This window comes from Squalius cephalus (genome assembly GCF_949319135.1).
Source record: "Squalius cephalus genome assembly, chromosome: 19".
NCBI classification, from domain to species: Eukaryota; Metazoa; Chordata; class Actinopteri; order Cypriniformes; family Leuciscidae; genus Squalius; species Squalius cephalus.
The window spans coordinates 22,635,294-22,656,220 of NC_137140.1; the positions used below are offsets into that span (position 1 = coordinate 22,635,294).

General features: G+C 38.4%; 1 protein-coding gene across 2 annotated transcripts; it reads right to left on the reverse strand.

The window, feature by feature from the left end:
* Window positions 1-300: 300 nt before the first annotated feature.
* foxn2b (forkhead box N2b) lies at window positions 301-18,304 on the reverse strand. Of its 2 annotated transcripts, XM_079850600.1 has the most exons (6): window positions 17,963-18,304; window positions 6,488-7,071; window positions 3,780-3,904; window positions 2,022-2,077; window positions 1,609-1,677; window positions 301-1,091 (listed from the first exon to the last, which is right to left on the reverse strand). In XM_079850600.1, exons 1-6 carry the CDS (start codon window positions 17,970-17,972, stop codon window positions 730-732), a joined length of 1,206 nt encoding a protein of 401 aa, XP_079706726.1. In that variant the 5' UTR covers window positions 17,973-18,304; the 3' UTR covers window positions 301-729. The 2 variants fall into 2 exon arrangements, with proteins under 2 accessions (XP_079706726.1, XP_079706727.1); XM_079850601.1 differs by lacking the exon at window positions 1,609-1,677 and having other exon boundaries at window positions 314-1,091; window positions 17,963-18,080.
* Between the last annotated feature and the right edge of the window lie 2,623 nt (window positions 18,305-20,927).

The following is a 20,927-nucleotide window of genomic DNA, read 5'->3' on the forward strand; positions in this document are numbered from 1 at the left end:
AACAAAAAGCTTTCTTTCAAGCTGTTCTCCAGTCATAGTGGTCAGGATGGGGATGCAAAACTGATCCAATCAGGATGCACGGGAGGAGTCACATGGTTTTGACATCATAACTGCGGCAGCAAAAGGCTCCCAGGGGCATGCCGTCACCACCACCACACGATATATAAACCAGCAGTACAAAAATAAAATAACTACAGGTATTTAGGTCAACTAATTATTGCATTTCTTCTTTGTATCATGTTTATATTATGATTCAAAATCAATGGCACTTTCAAAATTCTTTATTCTTTTTTTTTTTTTCCACTTTTTTTTTCCCCGCTCTGGTGAGAGGTCTTGGGAGCTTGAAAATCCATGCATTCATTTTCCGTATAAATAAGTTTGTTGATTTAGAGGTGGAAGCATGCAAATCTTCTAAGTTTGAAGCTTTTTGACAGTGTCTCTCTCTCTCTTTTTTTTTTAATGATTAACTTCAAACCCTCCAGTTATAAACTAGCTGATGTGGGCTGTTCATTCAAATCGGATTCTTTTCTGTACATATAACATGTCAGTATGGCTTTTCTCTCCTGTGTTTGTATTGCCATGTTTGATGAGTGGACCGGGATGCTATCCCAGTTAAAAGACCAAAGGAAAGAAAACACCCCAACAACTACAAACAAGAAGGAAGATACACCAAACCAGAAGAGAGAGGTTGGGCAGGCCACAGGATGGAGTTGGAGTTGGGAATTGGGTTCATTTTCTACTGAGTTTCCTGCTCTTGTGTCTTGAGGCGACTAAACTGGTGCGAATACCGGCCAGGTGTAGAAGCGAGCCGGCCGCCTCCTTGAGCTCCTCGTCCACGTCAGACCGAGAATCTCTCCTGCTCCTCTTCCCTAAATGCTGGCCCTGCAGCGGGTTGCGTGGCCATCGAGCCCGGCCTTCCCTCTCCTGATCATGGTGCGAACCCAGGCTGAAGTTGACCGGCTGTGAAAGAGGCATCTGGCGAGGGCAGGGCGGGACAGGGGTGCTGCTGTAGTTGTGATCCTGCTTTGGATCCCGACTCACAACCACCAAGTCCCTTCGGGAGAGATCTATGGGTCCTTCTTGGTCTGGGTCTGAGAAATCATAAACAGAGTGATAACTGATGATTAGACAGTATTATGAATTATTGTAAGATCAAATTTATTATGTTCAAATGTATTAATTTTCAGCTGTCATTACTCCAATCTTCTGTTACATGATTCTTTCTGAAATCATTCAAATGTGCAGATTTGCTGCTCAAGAAACATTTGAATTATAATCAATGTTGAAAAAAACAAACAGATGTGCTGCAATTGTTTCAGGATTATTTGATGAATGGAAAGTTCAAAAGAACAGCCTTCATTTGAAATATAAATCATTTGTAACATTATAAATTGATTGTTCTAACGCAAATTTTTGATTGGATGATCCTCATTTGAAACCAATAACACAACAGCCAATATACATTACAACCATACATGATTGCTGTGATTATGTGAACAGTTAAATATATGCATGTCTTGATTAAAATAAACCAGATGTAAAACATGAATAAAAAGAAGCAGAGGATGAAAAAATGAGGTGTTGGTGCATGTGATGGTGGTCTCTTACATGAGTCAATGTTCTGCTCAGAGGCAGACTTTAACAGCATCATGGCAGTGGCAGCATCAAAATCACATTCTGTAAAGAGAAAGAAATCTTTGATGCACACAAATATTGACTATGTGATGTGTATATGTGTGTGTGTGTGTGTGTGTGTGTTTAAATGAATGAGTCACTTCCACCCAGGAGCGAAACAGTCTCTTTCTAATTTCAAAGTACCAGTGCCTTGGTTGTCAAGGTTACCAAATACAGGAAAGAGATGGCATCTATGAGGACGGTGTAGACTTCAAGTACAGGGTGAGCGGAACGAAAAGAGCTGAGATGAGTGATAGGCTTCAATGTGTGATGATATGTCAGATAATGGTGTGTAAAATGTGACCAGGTCATGGATTTTCTGAACAGACCTGATGAAATCTACTAACCTTTTAGGGCACAGCCCTGCTCTGAAGTGAAAAGGTGATGAGGAGGAGACGAGGCACTGCAGAGTAAAGAGAAAGAGTGAGAAGATATTAAACACACCTGTTGGATATTCTCTACACCTCTATAGTAATACAATACAACCGTGTGTGTGTGTGCATGTGCATGTATATTACATGTATATTATATATAAAATTCAATTCAATTTAATTGAATAAGACTCAAAACAGTAAAATATTATAATGGGGTGTAACAATTCACTAGTTTTCTTGATGCATGTGTAAAAATCCTGAATGTATCGATCTTGAAACAATTTTATCTCATGAATCGCTTGTGTTGCCTAATAACACCGCAGTTGAATTCCAATACTAGTTTCTAACTCTTGCTGATTCCAAAAATAGTTTCAGTTTTGCTCCACCATGTCACACTTTCTCACAAAATACGATGTGCTTTTCGTAGCATTTCTGCTTTCGTTTTGTAAGGTTAAGAAGTCTTTTTCTTTATTCACCAGAAAAACTGCCACAAACAAGACATGATTCCTATCTTTATCTGAGCCAGGTTACAACTTTGTTCAATTCTCCATCCTATTTTCACACGAATTAAATTATTTTATGCTTAATTCCTGATTTTAAGGTTAGAATTATGGACGGTGTCAAAATTAAATGCTAGCATGACTCAAATGTTTTCTGCTGCATCAGTGGGTGTTTTACTACACCCAAACAGCTACAGAAAATTATAGATTGTATAATTGTACATATTAAACTGTAACTTTAATATTTGTTGGATTGTGGTGTGTAAAAGAAAAATATGAAGAATCTTTGATTTGATCTCTGCTAAGTTTATTTGTGCATGTATATATTATTCTAATAAAACATATTGAGAAAAAAAATTACAGATTTTATGAAAAAAGCTGATTTATTTATAAACTTGTTCTTTGACATTTAATGATTATTTGAGGATAGAGTATTTGAACATTTTTCCAATCCTTTGCAGAATGCAAGTTAAATGACATTTTAAAAGTCAATAAAAACTTTTGATGTATAACTGCTTTTGTTATTTTGATAACTGCATTAAAGCTAATACATGTACATCATTTTAAAAATCTCCTTTTGGGGAAAAAACTACAAGATGGAAAGTTCATATTGATTTGTTTTAAAATGCTAGGCTGGGTAATTGATTTATAATGCAAAAGATTTGTGTACCATATTTGAAATAAATATTAAATTACATTACGTGCAAATGAATGGCAACAAAATACACTTAACTTAAAAGCTAGTTTTGCTGCAAAAAACTGTCTATGCTTTATTTTTCCTACCTAAGATACAAGTTATTTAAAAATGCATTTTAAGGTGTTAATCAAACGGAGTATCAAATCTGCAAAAAAAGCTCGAATTAAATACCAGTGAATCAAGATATGAACCACTATATTCTAAATACAACTCAATGAACAACATTTCTAACCACCAATATACTCGCATCTGTAAGTCTGTGACTGCAGCTGAATAGACATTTTATACTAATGCAGCAAGCTGTGGTGTTTTTTGGTAAACAACCGAAATTTTGGTCAAGACCAAACATGAACAGAGCATGACAGATAAAAACGAAATCACTCCCATTAAATTCAAAAAAGCTGTCTACACTGGAAGTGCTTGTCTGTGACAGTTTGCAGAGTATACTTCTGAAATCTTAGTAAGCACTATACAAGCATTGTTGATAAATGTCAGAATTATCAATTTGTTGTATAATCGGGCCAGTGTTTATACCTAGGAGGGGAGGCAGGAGGGGTGCAGAAGGCATGTGCATTTGGGAAGTGCTGCTTCTTCAGGGCTTGCATCAGCATGGGCCGGAACTCGGGGTGAACGCACCACAGAGAGCCTTTCCCATTGGTCTAGAAGGAACAGAGAGGGGAGGAGTCAGAAGCGCAAGAATGATTTCAGCATGGTGGTGTGAAGAAACGGCTCAGGTTAAATGACAACAGGACCATCTGTCTGCCTGATCCTACACTATACATTCATGAACACATCATGAATGCAAAACTATCATTTTGAACCATCATGAAACTATAATGACCATATGGGAAGGATGTGGAATGGTGGCTTCTACTGTGTTTGCATGGGGGGTTTTGTGTGTGTTTGAATAAAGGACTCATCACCCTTTGTCTGAGGTGTGGTCCTGCAGGGGGAATATGACCTTGACTCACTTCACTAGCCGTGTTCATAAACAGGAAAGAGGAAACATTGCCATGGCAACAGACACCAGGCTGAGACATATGAAACCCACAGATTCACGTTAATGAAACATACTGTCCTCACCGTTCCATAAATCATTTCGCCATCTACGGTTCACATGGAAGAAATGAAAACATCTGCCTCACTTCATTTAACTGGCTGCGTGCCCTGCTTTGAACACATTGGTTTTCAAAAAGCCCTAAACCAATATCCCTCTTGACAAGCCTGTTAGCACACTGCAGTCAGCCCTGCACTACTTTATACACTGACCCAGTTAGTTAACATCTGAGCGAGTTCTCTGCAGCAATGTTGTGTGAACCAGTCTTGAGAAAAAGATGTTATTCTAATTTATTACAAGGCTCTCTGGAATACTTGATTGTGATTGGTCAGTCGCAGCATTCTGAGGTCAATGAGGCCACTCTGCTGATTTCATGTCTCTTACAGCACATTGCGATCATGCATATTAAAAATAACTTCAACCCTCATTAATATTTTAAGTATGGCTGTCGATTTAACGTGTTAATTTAATTAATTAGGTATGGAAAAAGAACACGATTAAAATTATTTAACGCATTTAACCTACCCACCCTGCCCAAGAACTACACAGGTCATCTTACATTTCATACGGTTGATTGGTGATGAACAGGAAGTAGTGCAACAGCTCAATGCGTGATGGAGCCTATAGAATGCAGTTAGAAGAATGGCCCTATAATGCAAGATATTGGGGCAAAATGCCCCTGTATGAATTTTTATGATATAGTTATCATATCACACGAGTAACGAGCGCAATAACACACAAATGCAAATGTGATATTGATTTACAAAAGTTCAATAAATAGTAAGTTAACATTGTGGTATATTTTAGACAATATTTTCTGCTTTTGCTCAATTTTATATGACAACAAAGTACAGTGAGATCGATTTGAGAGCAGACAGAATCGCTCTTGCGATACATTGAGGACATATACCTATCGGTCTGCGCAACACCGCTTCAAGTCGAACACACCTGGTGTTTCGTTTCTGAATGAATTCACGTATTGAGCGAATAAATCGGGTGAACCAATAATTCAATGGCCCATTCATAAAGAGAGCCACTTAATTCCTCCTGAATGAATCAGCCGTTTGAACAAATCCAATGAATGAATGGCTCAATGACTTACTCATTTAGACATACCTACTGGCAGTTTTAGTTTCTTATTTTGAGTATCACTTAAAAAAAAAAAAAAAAAATCATATTTTAGGGATAATTTGCCCAAACATGAAAATTCAGTTTATTTACATTTACTCACTCTCATGGTGTTTCAAACCTGCATTACTTTTTCTTTTGTGTACCATAGAAGACATTTTGAAGAATGTTGGTAACCAAACTGTGTTGGTCTGTATATCTAAATACCAATTCAGATGCAGCTTTTGACAGAAAACATGGCCCTTGTAGTCTAAAGGTTTATGTGTAATAAATTCTAATACATATCTAATAAAATATTTATTTCTAAAACCACTTTTTGTAATGTCTATTTAATGCTTTTTAAATTTAACAACGACTTAAAACAATCTTTTGGGGGTAATTACTCAGACAAATTTGATGTGTGATTAATTTGTGATTAATTAGATAAAATAATCAGCACATCTTGTAATTAATTAGATTTAAAAAAAAATGTAATCACTTGACAGCCCTAATTTTAAGCCCATTCATTTAATAATTTTGGAAATAATTTGCAGTAAGACGATCATTATTGCTAAATAAACCCCTTCGTAATACGGATGCATCAATATATCAAAATTCTGGCAGATACTGGCAAGATGAAAATTATTTAATGCCATTTATCGATCATGGCCGATAATCAATAAATTGCTCATATTAAAATCTTATACTATTTTGTCTAAATATATTCAAAATTAAAAACACTATAACTAAAATTAATAATTTCAAATTGTACCAGTGAATTTAGGCCTCACGGCATTATAAAGTCCAATACAAAACATGAATATACGTTTTGAGATTAGCTAAAAACAACATTTAACAAAAAGCAAAAGTAATATATATATATATATATATATATATATATATATATATATATATATATATATATATATATATATATATATATATATATATATATATATATATATATATATAAATTAAAAGAGGCAGAAATAAATGTCAATAACTGTGTTTAGTATTATTTAAATAATATTCTAGAATGTATTAATATTATTTGAATTAGCTTTTATTATTAGCTTACCTTTCCTATGCTTCGCTCTACTTTACGGAAGCACTTGTTGAGGGACAGGTTGTGGCGCACTGAGTTCTTCCAGCCAGTAGGGGCACTGGAGAAATATGGAAAATGCTTGAGGATCCAACCATAGATGTCCTTTACTGGGAGAGATTTGCTGGGTGACTGCTCAATAGCCATGTATATCAGTAAGGAGAAAGAGAAGGGAGGCTTTGACTTGTAAGGATCTCTTTCACTTCCCGCAGAGACAGAGGAGGCAGACGAGGCGGTGTTACTGTGTGGCGATCCACCGCCACCCTCGATGTCAAACAACGGGCTGTTGATGGGTTGTGCCTCGGGTCCACCGAGTGTGAAGTTCTGCAGCAAGTTCTCATGAAGCCAGTTCAGGTTGGTTAGCTCGTCATCTTCAGACTCGCCTGCTACCACACTCAATGCTCCAGTACGAACAATCTGGTCCAGACTGGTAGCCATGGGACTGGAAGCACTCTCTGCTTCAGGGAGAGTTCCAGCTCCACACACGCCCTGCGCTCCAGGAGATTCAGCTTTCTTATCTGGAGACATCCCTATTATCGGACACATCAAACCAGGAGGGTCTGTGGAAGTGAAGGGCATTGGAGAGAACACTGGTTACTACAACAGTCAATCACAAATATATTTGGTTTTATTTATTTACCAAAACACAATTTTCATTTAGCCAAAACCGAAAATGAAGTTTGAGTAAGTCAATTTGGAAAGCATTGAGTGATTCTTTGCAGTGAGTCTGTCTGTTGTTTGATTAACATTAAAAACACAGACACACACTTTAAGATCAAATGCACGGATCCAATATACTGATACTGTTACTGTTTTCTCTCTCGACTGTTTGCGTTCACTTAAGACACTATGTTTACTAAGATACTCGCCAAAATGGGCATTTTGACATCATTTTGTGTGAAATTGTCAGTTCAAGCTCAAGACGACGTGAACGAGGGCTCAATTCAGTATTAAAGGGACACTCCACCCATTTGCATTAAGCTTTGCATTGTTAGAAACCCAGTCATACTATTGAATGGTCGTGCAACACTCTCTCATTTTCCCCTGAGACAGGAGAAATCCGTTATTTACCTCTTACACTTCCTCCTACAATGACGCAAAAATCGTCATTTTGCGTCATTGTAGGAGGAAGTGTTAGAGGGGGGGATTTCTGTTAAGACTACAAGCACTAGTTCCTCATCTTTCCCAGGGGGCGGGACCCGCTCACGCTACAGACCTATTACAGATCAGTGGGTGGGACTTTACTCTCTGAAACTGAAAGCAATATCCTCCATCTTGTTTGAAGCTAAGCTAACAGGCGCTGTGGAGACAGATGTGAAGTTATGACAATAGCGGAGGAAAGTGCTCAATATGATATAGAAGAAGAGGATTTCGGAAGTCTGATGCTTGAATCAGGTGTTTGTGGCTACCTTTACAAGCCGCATTATAGCGAAGAGCAGCCGAGGCAGAAGACCTGCCTGTCGCGGACGAGGAGCCCGGACTGGCTCGAGTTAGGGCGGACTGGTGGCGCCGGTGATCTCACTATGCAACTCATAGACTGTAAGATGCAACTACGAACACAGAGATAGAGTCCGTCTGCGGCAAAGAATTTCAACGATGACAATTTCTCCCGGACGAAATCTCTGAATCAGACGAGGACACGGACGTTTGTGTTGTGAACTATCCTAGTTTCGCACCGCATATGTTCTGACTGAACATCCAGGTACCATGCAATAATTCACCTTTTCGAAAGAAATACAAACGAGGAGTAATGCACTAATGAGTTCGCCAACTAACTAGACATTTTGTGTGAAATGAATTTCAAGCTCTGGTGGTAGCTAGCCTTGTAGACGGAAGAGTGATTTCTCTTATAGGCAGATATGCGCTTTCTGGATTAGTGGGAGTGGCTTGCGGAGCTGTGCAATGTGGTGCATTGTGGGAGTTGTTGTCTTTCATACAAATGCGTCCTGAAGTTATTTTTTGTCTTTCCTCGGTCACGAAGGCAACAAATTCAAAATTTATTTTACATTTCGACTACATGTATGACCCACTTTAAATAAAAAACAATGTTCAAATGGGTGGAATGCCCCTTTAACGTGCTGTCAGACATGGCTTTCTGGGCACGTGCTTCGGATGTGCAGTTTGCGCACAGCGCACGCGAGTTATCTTTCGCGTCTTCTTGCGCTTGAATGTTTAAATTGGCAAGGCTTAAAAACACGTGCAAATGATAAAACTTTCATGATGACGCAGCGCTGGTTTGACAGTTCTGTCAATGAGTCCTGTATATACTCTCTTTTCTCACTGTGTGTGTGTAAGAGAAAGCGACAGAGAGCGCTCTCAGCCAAGCCACAGTGCGTAAAGCTCAGCAGGCAATGAAATTATATCTGCGCTAAACTTATTTTTTTGCGTCTAACTCAATTACAGGCAACTGTAATCGTACAATTTACTAGCCATTGGCTAACTGCATATGCGAGTGATTAACTCGCATTGTAGAGGGTTGTAAAGTCCTTCAGTAATGCAGTCAAACTCTTTTGCTACTCTTTTCACTCGTTTGGAAATAATTGCTCATTTTCGGTCACATAGGCACTGCTGACATGTTCACCTGTTGTAGCTTATTAACATTGAGTGCACAAAATATGCTGACATAGTCAAAAGGCTTCTTTGGAGAAGCGCTAACCCTTTTTTATCAGTGATTTCATTTCTCCTAAATGATTTTGCAAAAATAAAATAAAATTCAGCCAAACATTTTGGTTGTAAAATTTTGGTGCAAAGGTAATGTGTGTAATTTTTGCTGGAGGATTCTAGAATATGACCACAATTGATTCATGTACTAGCATAACAGAAGTCAATGAGAGAATTATGTAATATATATATATTGGTTAAAATTTTAACATTCATAATTTCAAAATGTGAAAAGTACAAGATATCTTGAGTTTTTTTGCCCACTTTCTTTTATCGCTAAAACATTGTGATCTCATTGTCATCTCTGCCTGCACCTTTTCTCTTGAGGGAATTAAGAGGCCCTTTAGGACAAAGTTAAGGGCCTCTTAGGCATCTACTCAAGTGTCTGAGAGAGCCATGACCCTCATCCTCAAGACGATACCCCACCAGAACAACTAAAGTGTGTACTCTAGGGTTCTTAGAGGAGATTCAAGATTAGAGGGTTCTTAGACAACCACTGAAGACGTGCAGGTCTGTTATCAGCGCCATATAATAAGACAAAGACAAGGATGGAGAGGATAAGTGACATTCAGTACCAACCAGTGGCTGGCATGGTGGCCCCACACAACCTGAAGAAACACACACACAAGAGAAAAACTCACAAAGACCGATCAGAAATCTACCTGCCACAGACTAAGCAAATGGCTTTAATGGACATCCATGGAAAGCACACAGAATATTTATAAATAAATCATCAGCTCAAGTAAAAGAGGGCTGAGTGACTGGGAGAGTGAACGTTTCTCTGCCCACTATTATACCCACTGCCATGGAAACCATACAGCACATCAATAAATAAATAATCACATAAAGTGCTGCTCTGAATCACTCTCTCTCCCACTCTGGAGAATAGAGTGGAGGGCACAGGGAGGGGGTTCCACTTCCTCTTTCAGACCGTTCAAAACACCAGACACATATAAACATCATCCCTTTCACAGTACTGTAATATAAGGTGCTAAACAATAGCTTTTACACAAAGTTAAAGAGATGGTTTATCCCAAAATGACAATTATGTCATCATTTACTCATGTTCATGTCATTATGAACCTATATGACTTTCTTTTATCAGTGAAATACAAAAAGAGATGTTTCAAAGAATGTGCACGCTGCTTTGTTCCCATACAATGAAAGTGGATGGAAACCAGGGACCGTCCAACTCCAAAAAGGAAAGAAAAAGCACCATAAAAGTAGTCCTTGTGATAGCTGAGATATATTTCAAGTGTTCCAATGCTACATGACAGCTTTGTGTAACAGCAGACTGACAATTAAGCCATTATTCACTGAAAATGCTTTTCATTTTTGGTCACCATTTACGTTTGCTGTGTTCCACTGAAGCAAGTAAATCATTCATGTTTTGAAAGACAAGAAGGTAATTAAAAAAAAAAAAAAAAAATTAAGTGACTACTTAAATTTTTGGGTAAACTATGTTTTTAGGGAGCTTTCTTACATCCGCATGATTACTCAGAATAAAATAGCTTTCACATTACGGATTAATGCAATTTAGGGCTGCACGATTAATTGCAATTAACATGAGATCGCACTTAAAAATGATTTGGCATTTAACGATTTGAAATTTTCCGCAAAGGCTGCGATTATTTTTTATGCGCAGCTTGTCAGTGACGTACGGCTCTGTGATCAGTAGTAAATGCTGCTCCATGTGAAAGCATTGTGAGTTTGAGTCGCTTATAACGCGTAAAACATCTTTCCAAACATTTATGAACCTCTTGTCCAACAAAAGACAACATATAGATAAATAGATAGATAAATCTATCAAATCGTTTCAATCTTTTGTTTATTAAGCTACAGCAATAGTATGATGCCTATAGGGATTTCCTGGAATCTGGGGTGGGGCATATTTAGAGTTTCTGCGCAAGAGCGCTCTCTGCCGTTCAGATGGAGCAGCATTTACTACTGATCACAGAGATCTGCTGCACTTACAAGCTGCGCATTAGGGATGTGATGGTGAGGATATTTTCCCACCGGTTAATTGAAGAGTCACAACACCGGTACTTTAAACTAGCGGGGACTTTAAATTTATTTAATTTTAATAGCGGGGACGCTAATTTGAAAGCAAAACTAAAATATTGCACGTCCACACGGGCATTCTAAGGGGCATCTTTCAAATTAGCGCCAATTCGGGGGTGGATTGCTTGAATGGTGAGTTCATTAGCCTATTATTCTTAATGAAAAACACAACAACAAAACAGTACAGTGACAAATTTGCTTAAATAGGCGCTTTTACATTTCGCTTTGACACCAAATATTCCGCCATCATCTTGTCAGTCAGCTCCTCACTCTCGTGATTAATGAAATTTGACTCCTGTTGCTGATCTGTGCTGCGACTTTCGTTCGGCTCACGATTTATTAAGCAGACACGTTCATTTTTTAATTGTAGTGTCTGTTCTCTAACTGAACTAAATGATTTATAAAATAAAAAAAAAGACACTAGGGGGCGGTGCAGCAGTGGGCAAGTGATGTAACTGGTATTGCCTCTGAACACCGGCTATCGTAGCAAGCCTACTGTGCATAAAATAATCGCAGCTTTTGCCAAATTGAGTGCGGATTAATCGTGCAGCCCTAATGCATAGATTTGATTTTAGATTTGATTTTAAACTTACATTTTTATTATAATTATATTTGAACTCAATAATATGAACAGGGAAAAAATTAAGTAAAAATTAAATGATCTCATGTTATTGTTTTATCAATCAATTACATTTCCTGCCTTTTAAATCTGTAGGATATGGGTAATACTAGTTATATTGTTGATATTTGTTCCCCGGTACAGTTTTGTCTTGTCTGCTTATTATATTGCGTTTTTAAGGGTTTGTTTCGCTCTTTTTGTGATATCTGGCAACCCTTCACCCAGAGCTTTAATGAAGAGGGTGAAGAGTTCAGAAGAGAGTAGAAGGAGGGCAGCAGTGTGTATATGAAAAGCAGCTAGTGCCGATTGGCCAGGAGTTATCTAATAAAGTAGTTTAAAGTATACACACCTTGCAACCAAGTTAGTATTTTACTCTAGTCTGGTGGAGACTGAGAAACTGTCACCACTCAGCCGCTCGGCTCTTACAGAGTGTATTTTGCATCAATAAAATGTGATCAGTTTATGAAAGCGTCAAGTTGAGACATACGAATCAAAGAAAGTGATTATCAGCTGATTCTGATCAGTGGCTGATCATTTTTGAAAAATATAATATGTGCAGTTGCAGTTTCAGTATTTAGTGATTTAGCCTCAGATACAGGATATGTTGATTCGCTTTTACAAGCAGGAATTGACAATTTCCACATGCCGTTTTGTTTTCCAGTACCATTCTCTTTGGATGTCTTTCTTCATGGTCACTCAAGGGCAGGGACGACAGCAGTATGTCCTTCATAGAACATTTAGTACTGTCTACTTTCCCTTCTGCCCCAGGAGGAGACTTGATCTCTGCTCTCATGGTGGCTCTCATTAGCAAGACAAATCTACCTCCCTTCAACAAACTCATCAGCCCATTACCAAACCCTCCATTCACACATACAGACAATGCTAATGGTGACACTCTACCACGGTTAACTACTTCAAACAGAAATACGCCCAAACAAACCCACTATGCGTAAACTTCAATGGGAGGGGCAGCTGAGAAATACAACTAATTACCGTTTTAATTCCTAGGCTCTTTGGGAAAGCTATGCCATTTATTTAATGTCACTGATAATTATCCAGAATAGTCTATGTACACTCTAATGTTAAAGTCGCAATGAAACAATGTAAAGACAAACCTTTTCTTCAGTATTGTAAGATACATCTGAATGTAACAGATTACTGAAAAAGAAAAAGAAAAAAATAGCAAATTTTTCAACTTTTGCAAGCACCATTTATTTTCCTCACAAAAAAAAAGTGTGAAATTATCTAATGGATTTTACAAAGAACAACCTGTTTTTCCTTTTCATCCCCTCTATCTAAATTCCATCAGTTAGAAGGAGGATTTATTCAGTATTGAACCGCTGATGTTTGCAGAACAGAGTACTGGGATGAGCATGTGCATCTGTAATAAAACAGTTGGAGATGGAGATCAAGGGGTCTTCTACGTGTTTAAGCATGCTTAAACAGCCCGTTTCAATTGGACGTCTCTGCTGAGGTATAAGAGCTGTTCTGCCTTGATTCCTGTAGCGGTTGGTATTGGTCTGTCAAGTATCAGTCCTGACTCAAGGGCTCACAGCGCATCTCTGTCGCTGTGTGAGAGAGCTGATCTAAAAGCCCAGCAGGAAGGTCACCTAACCCCTATTAGAAAACTACTGGAGATTAACTACTTTTTTTATTTTTCTCTGCATAATCCAGAATTCAGGTATTTTCCTTGATGTCAATGAGACATCTGACAGAGACTAATGGATTTACTTCCAGTCACAATAAGCTCTAAGAAACTCTAACAAATCATACAGTACAAAGACCCTGTTGTTGTTAGTTAGTTCAGGGCTAGTTTTCACATTTAAAAGCTAAAGCTTCTTAAACATTCATATGCTGCAAGGATTCTAGAAGCTTGAAAGCCGTAATCCACAGCTGTAAAGACACCACATGAACAAAGAGTTTGTTTTTAAAATTGAACATTTCAAAACTTGTGTCAGAAATGTTTTCATTTTCAATTAAACTATGTAGGCCTAATTAAAATGAATTTAAATAAATCTTATTTACATACAAATGAGTTCCTTAATTTCATAAATGCTTCCTATTTTTTAACTTAACGACTTTACTTTATGTAGGCTAATACATATATACTTAATATTCCGAAACAAATTCACAATAATTAATCCGTAAAGCCTCTAATTTATCTCTAATAGATGCAGAGTTTTATAAACAAGTCCATTTGGCGTTAAATTGTCTGTCCCCACCAACCATTCAGGCTATCAACATTTTGGTGCTTTTATCACAAAATTTGCTTGCTAAATGGAAAGCACGCAGTTTGAACTCTGTCACTAAGCACCAATCAATGACAGTTTTTGCATATATTCACAAATATTACAAGAACATGACTCGAATTTTGAGAATGAATCTGTGAATGAACAATTCAACAATTAAATGTTAAGTTTTACACACTGCACTGCATGCAAAAATATGATTGAATCAAGCCATGTTAACAATCTGTCTGTCATACTGCATGACTGTTGAGGTTATTTTTTTCTGCGACTAACTAATTAAAATTTCGTTGAAGAAAACTCTTCTCGTCAGCTAACGTTCAGTCGAACTATTAAGGGGCAGCCCTAGAAGAAATTAACCAAAAGAAGGTGAAGCCTCAAAAGAGCACACCAACCTTTAGATTGGTGCGGGTATGACATCACTTTGTAGGCCAAAACATGTAAATGAGTTTAGCATGAAATTTTTATGAGAATTTTAGCACTTCCGGTTCCATCGTCTCGAGGTCAATGGGTTTTTTTAATGGGATTTTGGTTAAATGGCTGAAATAAGGTCTGTGGTGAACACAAGCTCAAGATACTTTCACATTTCAGCCTATTCTACGACATAAAATCAGAATTACAACACCAGATTTTTTGAAGCTGTTATGTGGCGCTTGCTAACAAGTGGCTAAATGGGACTACAGAGGCTATCGAGAGATTAAACGTCATCAGCTGAACAGGTAAACTCAATTCACTTATAATTGTGCTCTTATAAACTATTCTAACTCAAACTTTCTGGGAAAAAGTTTTTAAATAAAAACAGAGTTTTCAGAAGCTTAGTGATGGTGACGTTGAATTCTAGCGACCATGGTAGTTTGTTTATAGCCTACCTTTAGCTTTTTAATTCTGGCGACTGCATTTAGGCTTCAAAATTCATAAAAGTTGCATTTATCTGTGAAAAATGATCTTGATGGACAAAACGTGCAAGTATCATAAACTTTAACTGATCACAGAGCTTGTTTTTTGCGATAATCCAAAAGCCTATGGAAAAATCCAATTGGGGTTTTTGTCGAAGGAACCAGTGTGAATTTTAACTGTCGGTTGACCTATAAAGTGACGTCATACCTGCACCACTCATTTACGTAATTGCCATGGACCAATGGTAGTTTGAAGACGTTTACCAGCCGAAGAGAACTTTTCTTCGTTTTAGCCTGACTTTGTTCGGAATTATGTCACACTAGTTTCTTATTTTTTTCCATGGTGGTGGCATACAAACCTTCACCCATACAAGCCTCCGCACAATCTTCACAGCATGCTGTCTGGACTTCGTCCCGTGTCATTGTCACACCCTACAGTCTCAATTAAACACACCCTGTTTATTCACACAGGAGTGACCAACACAATGGAGGCTATTGTGATCACAATGACACAGGCTATGGTACTGGGGGGCAAGCTCTTCTCATCAAGGCACTGCCTGACATTAGCATCACTGTCAATGGACAGAGGGGCCCTAACTGCCTGCCGGCTGCTCGACGGACTTAAATCCTTCAGAAAGGAGACGAAGAACTAAACGAGGAGTGTGACAGACCAAGTCTAAGAACCCAAGGTTGAGTTGGGGGTTGGAGTGGGCGTGAGGTGTGAGGTGTGACACGGTCCAGGCAAATGCAGGGGGAAAAAAAGCACACATTTGCAACTGAAATCCAGAGCAGTCGCCTATATTTGATTACCACGCCCCGGTGTCACCATGTAGCCATGGCAACCACAGCGTTATAGCCTCCTGGGGATGTGAGTTGCGCCTTCTGGTCTAACGTTGAGGGCATCGAGGAACAAAAAGAGGCTAACAGCAGATGAGAAATATGTGCAGCTGGAGGTATAATGAGAGGATGGAAGGAGGAGGGGTCAGCAAACAAAGGCATTGTCGTTACAGGCCGCATAAAAGCTTGGACATAAGTTTGATTTGCTTTTCAATTGAGCTTGGAAAAGCTGACGGGTTTTACTACAAAAACAATTAAAAAGCATGTTCGATAACCTTTGGAGGAAAGCAACTGGATGTTCGTTTAAATGTTTTGCCAGTCAACCAGGAAGAGTTGCCAAATATAAATTTGTGGTCAAAGCTGCTTGTTGTTTTACACCCCTCTTGCAGAGAGAATGAAGCATTTACTGTAATGCATATGTGTTTCTGCCTATTGTTTTAAACTGCTGTTGACTGCTCAACACTTTATTGTCATGCACTCAAACTCATCAAAATGAAAGTTGTTTAATTTTGTTTTGACTGAAAGATTCAGCCAGCTTTGGATGTCTATACACACACTTTTTAAAAATGATTATCCTTTCTTTATAAAGACACGCAAACCTGGTTGAACCTTGCAGCAAAAAACAATGATTTAAACTCGTACACTCTACATTTTGGGGACAGCAACGTGCATACAGCCAAGAGCCAGATCTTATCTATCATTGTGAGAGTCATAATGAGACTAATTAATTTCCCGTTTAATGCCAGGAGAGAAGCAATAAGCAAGGGATCATTTGCTGTGTCCTACAAAAGCCCTCCAGAGAAAACAGCACTGCACAGACACTATTGCCATTCTCTACATTAGCACAGGATTCGGTACTAATGAAGTCTCTTAAGGCAATTGTGCCCTTTCTGATACAGCCAGCCATGCATCTGAATTCTGTACACTGTGAGTACAGCTAATGTGGTCATACTGCAAATAAAAGCCAATACATGACAACCCTGTTAACAACACAGACACCCTTTTCACTGCCTACGCAACATGACCTGAATGAGTCTACAGTCTAAAGTGCAAAAGTAGACAGCAGAACTAAATAATGTGCTCATGTGACACGCAGCTAGAGTTGTGTACTCGTCTCTCCAGCTCTTCCCTAAGCACAGCTATGCGTTCACTCTGACCACGTGTCAATGTCACTCAGGCGTTATCTGCAGCCGGAAATAATGAGTGCACGTCTGCGTCAGAACATCGCATTTCATCAACAAGTCACGAGCAAAACTATCAGTCCTTTGCTTTCGATCTCAACGAAAGTTTATGTCCAACCAACACATGTAATAAGCCAAACAAAACAAGAACATAACAGCCCCCCTCCCTCACTTCTCGTGTTACATAGTTGCCCTAGATTCTCACTACTCGCCACAAACTGAATATTTATTTGTAACCTTCAACTGTAACCTTTAGCATTACTCTGGCGTTACAGGCGAGTTCGATTAGCGTTCTATTCGAACGTTCTCTCTGATATTTGAGCATTCAAATTTACAATTGACGTTTACAAGCGACAATTGACGTTTTGAATTGTGATTTTATCTGAAAATATTTTAGGACTGCATATCTGTCGTGCGTTCTGAAACTTCCGCAGATAATGTCACAAGAATGCTGGCCAGTCTTCTTTAGAATGAGGATCTTCAGTTAGCGTCAAGCTAATGCGTGGAGCTTCGCGGAGAGCTTCCGAACACCACGCGAAATAAAACAGCGAAGTCCTGGGATATACTTATTGTTTTCGAGTATTCATTCAGGAAAAGTAGACGAATATGACTGGCATGTGGTTGGTTTAATGTCTCGTGTCAGCTCGACGGCAAACGCATGCATTTCACTCAACTAAGTTAGCTAGCAAGATCACATGGTCTAAAATGTTTCTAAAATGATTCTTGGAACGAGTGTACGTTTCAATACGAAAGGTGAAAGAATAAATAATTAATTCGTTCAACAACAAAAATCAACATAAACACCGAAATAAGGGAGGTCAATGGCTTGTTATTGACTAATTTTTTTTTTTTTTTTTCACGAGACACGTTTCATACTTGTCATCTGATTTAAAACGCGATGGCATATACGATTCCCCTTTAAATAAACAACATTGAAAGCGTTTACTTACATTCGTGCATTCTACTGTCGCGTCCGACGACAAAAGCTGCCGTGCTTTCATGCAGTAGCCTTTCGCTCGCGCTGTGTCAAAAGATCAGCAGCTGCTTCCTCCATCCACGCAGCAGCGCGGAGATCACGCCGCACGGCAACGCTTCCGTACCCCCCCTGCCGTCGCCAAGGCAACAGGGCCACTTCAGCCAATCACACCCCCTCCTCTCCGATATCCCCCTGACAACTGCCGCATCGCAGTAGCACTTTTTTAGCAAACCTAAGCAATTGCGTTCAGCACGCGCTCCGCGTTGCACCACGTTATTCATTCGAGGTTTGTGAGGAAAAATCTCGGTGTTATTTCAAACCAGTCGGTGTAGATTCAGATGTTTTTGACGTCACATTCTCATTGAGAATATGCTTTATATTTAAAGGCTTTACTAACTTACACGGCGTATGACCACCGACCAGCTTACGTTGGAAACGAGGTCAGATGCTGTTGCGTCATTTCGCGGGGGAGACCTGGAGGCTCGTCGTCCAATCGCAGGCTATTGCACGATGTGAAGTAGAGAAGTGCTTAACAAAACTTACCAGGCAAACTTATGTAAGTATTGTGCTCCAGAAAAAAAAAAAAAAAAGTATCTCTTTGGAAAGTAAGGACTATGACCATAAGAGTTTTATTGTAGCCTACTTTGTTTCCCCCCTCTGGTAAATATTAACCCTTTCTGGCTGAAATTATGTTAGAGAGACAAAAATGTCTGCAGCCATAACCAATACAAACCGATACATGTGCAATGTATCAGTTCTGACTGACAGTTTTAATACCAAATAAAATCTAAGTTTAGCTGAAATCACATCTAAAAATTTGCAGTAGCGCAGAGTAAATATCTGTAATTCTAAACGGGTTAATTGTAAACTAAAATGCAGGCCTGCATTATCTTATTAAGCAATTAGAAAGAAGTAAAAGTGCGTTAACTGTAGCCTCATTAATATATGAGCTGTTTATGCAACCCCCATGCATGTTGGGTGATCACATGATTGATTTATGGCATTGAAGTGGGCCGAAGAAGGGGCCAGTCTTCAGCAGAGGACAAAGTTTAGAGGAGATACGTATAGTTTACTGACTTCATTCTCAAAGGTCACGTGACACACTCAACATGAATCTCACAGGTTAATTAATTTCATTTTGCTATAAAACATGACCAATACCATTTAGTTTAAGTATTTATTCATGTATTTTTACGTTATGCCAATACGTTTATAGAAACCACTTGGCTTTTTATTGCAGACATTGCAGTCATCCAGTTTAATATACAATTCAGTTCCACTCATTTCCGTAGATAAGCAGTTCACGGCCATGTGCGTTCAAACACTACGTCTCCATTTATTTGGCCTTAAAAGTCTGAACTACCTAACAGTCATGTATCTGAAACGACTTTATCGTTAATTCAAGTTTTTAGTTTCTCTGAATAATGCCAGCACAATTTTTTACGTGTATGGATAGTATTAGATGCAAAGCAGCCAATTTGGCAATGACATAAAACCTCAAGTTACACTGACCCAAACTTAAAGTGTGGAATATTAACTACAGAAGTACTCTCTCAAAATTGTATCCATATTATAGGCTTTTTTGATGAGTACAATCCAAGGAAGAGTTGTTTCTTTGAAGCCTGAAATCTAAGCATGTCTATTTAATAGATTTAGACAACAGACAACCTTTGAACATAGATTATTTCGTATAAAAAACACAGAATGAAGCATAAAAATACAAATACTTGAACTAAGAGTGTGTCAGTATGCCATAGAATGGCTAAAAGTCATTTACTGCAATGTCTGCAATAAAAGTCAATGCGGTTCAGGTTGTTTGCCTGTAATTATGGTGCATATTTACCTAGGAATAGTGGAAAGAGTTATTCTTATCAGACAAGATAAAGCACAGCGCTGTAAAAGTCTCCTACAGCGAGGACCTGCTTTGAGGACCTTGCTTCCGTTATTTGCACAAGTCGAGTATATGCATTATAATATTACAGGAAGGTGACACCTGCAATTAGGGTGGTATCGTCTTATAATAACTGTAATCGAATCGTATTTAACAAGCTCTTGAAGGCAGTATACTATTCTGTTCAACCGTAGTGACAGATGTTTTCATGGTTTTATGGACAGGAAGACAGGCTACAGTTTTATCAGATAGTAGGGCATGTCGAAAGTACTGTTAGGATTCAACAAAAACAAACACAACCAGAGTTGATCTAATAAAGTTTATTTTCTTAAAAATGACCAGTTTCTGTTCTTTTCTAGGAAATTAAACCATTTTAAAATTCATACTAGCATCTACATAATGGTTATTGAAGACTTCACAATATATTAAGTCTAGATGTTATGGTACACATGCATAAAATTCAGGCTGCATGAGAAGCCACAGTCACCACATTACACATAGATGGAGTTTCAGGGGCAAAAAGACAATGGGGCTGTAGAGATACTTGTCTCAGCTTTAAAGAGGCCAGAGGCCTCTGATATAACCAACTCCAGCAAGGCTTTTCAAAATCAGCATCGTACTTAAAACAGGCACAAGTCAGGCCATGGGCCCAAAAGAATGCAATAAAATAGTCAGGATGCACTTTTAACAGTGATGCTATGACCACATGAACAAAAATTAACTGAATGAAAATGCTCAGGGATTGTTTTTTAATAGAAATCTTTTCTTTACATTCTGTGTAAGATTAATGGTCAAACATGTTTCAGAATTCTTTGGGCCCTTAGTTAACACTTCAAACCGCTTGGAGATGAAAGCTCCAAATACTAAGAAAGGGAACTTGAGAATGAGAAAGTTATATACAATAGGCAAAAATAACCCTTTTCTAATAATGGCAGCAACAAAGGTGTTGCAAACATTTCTGAAAATGCACAACCGTAAGTTCCACACATCAATCACTCACATAAAAGAATTTAACTTTAAAGAAGTCATCTCATTAAAATGAAAAAAA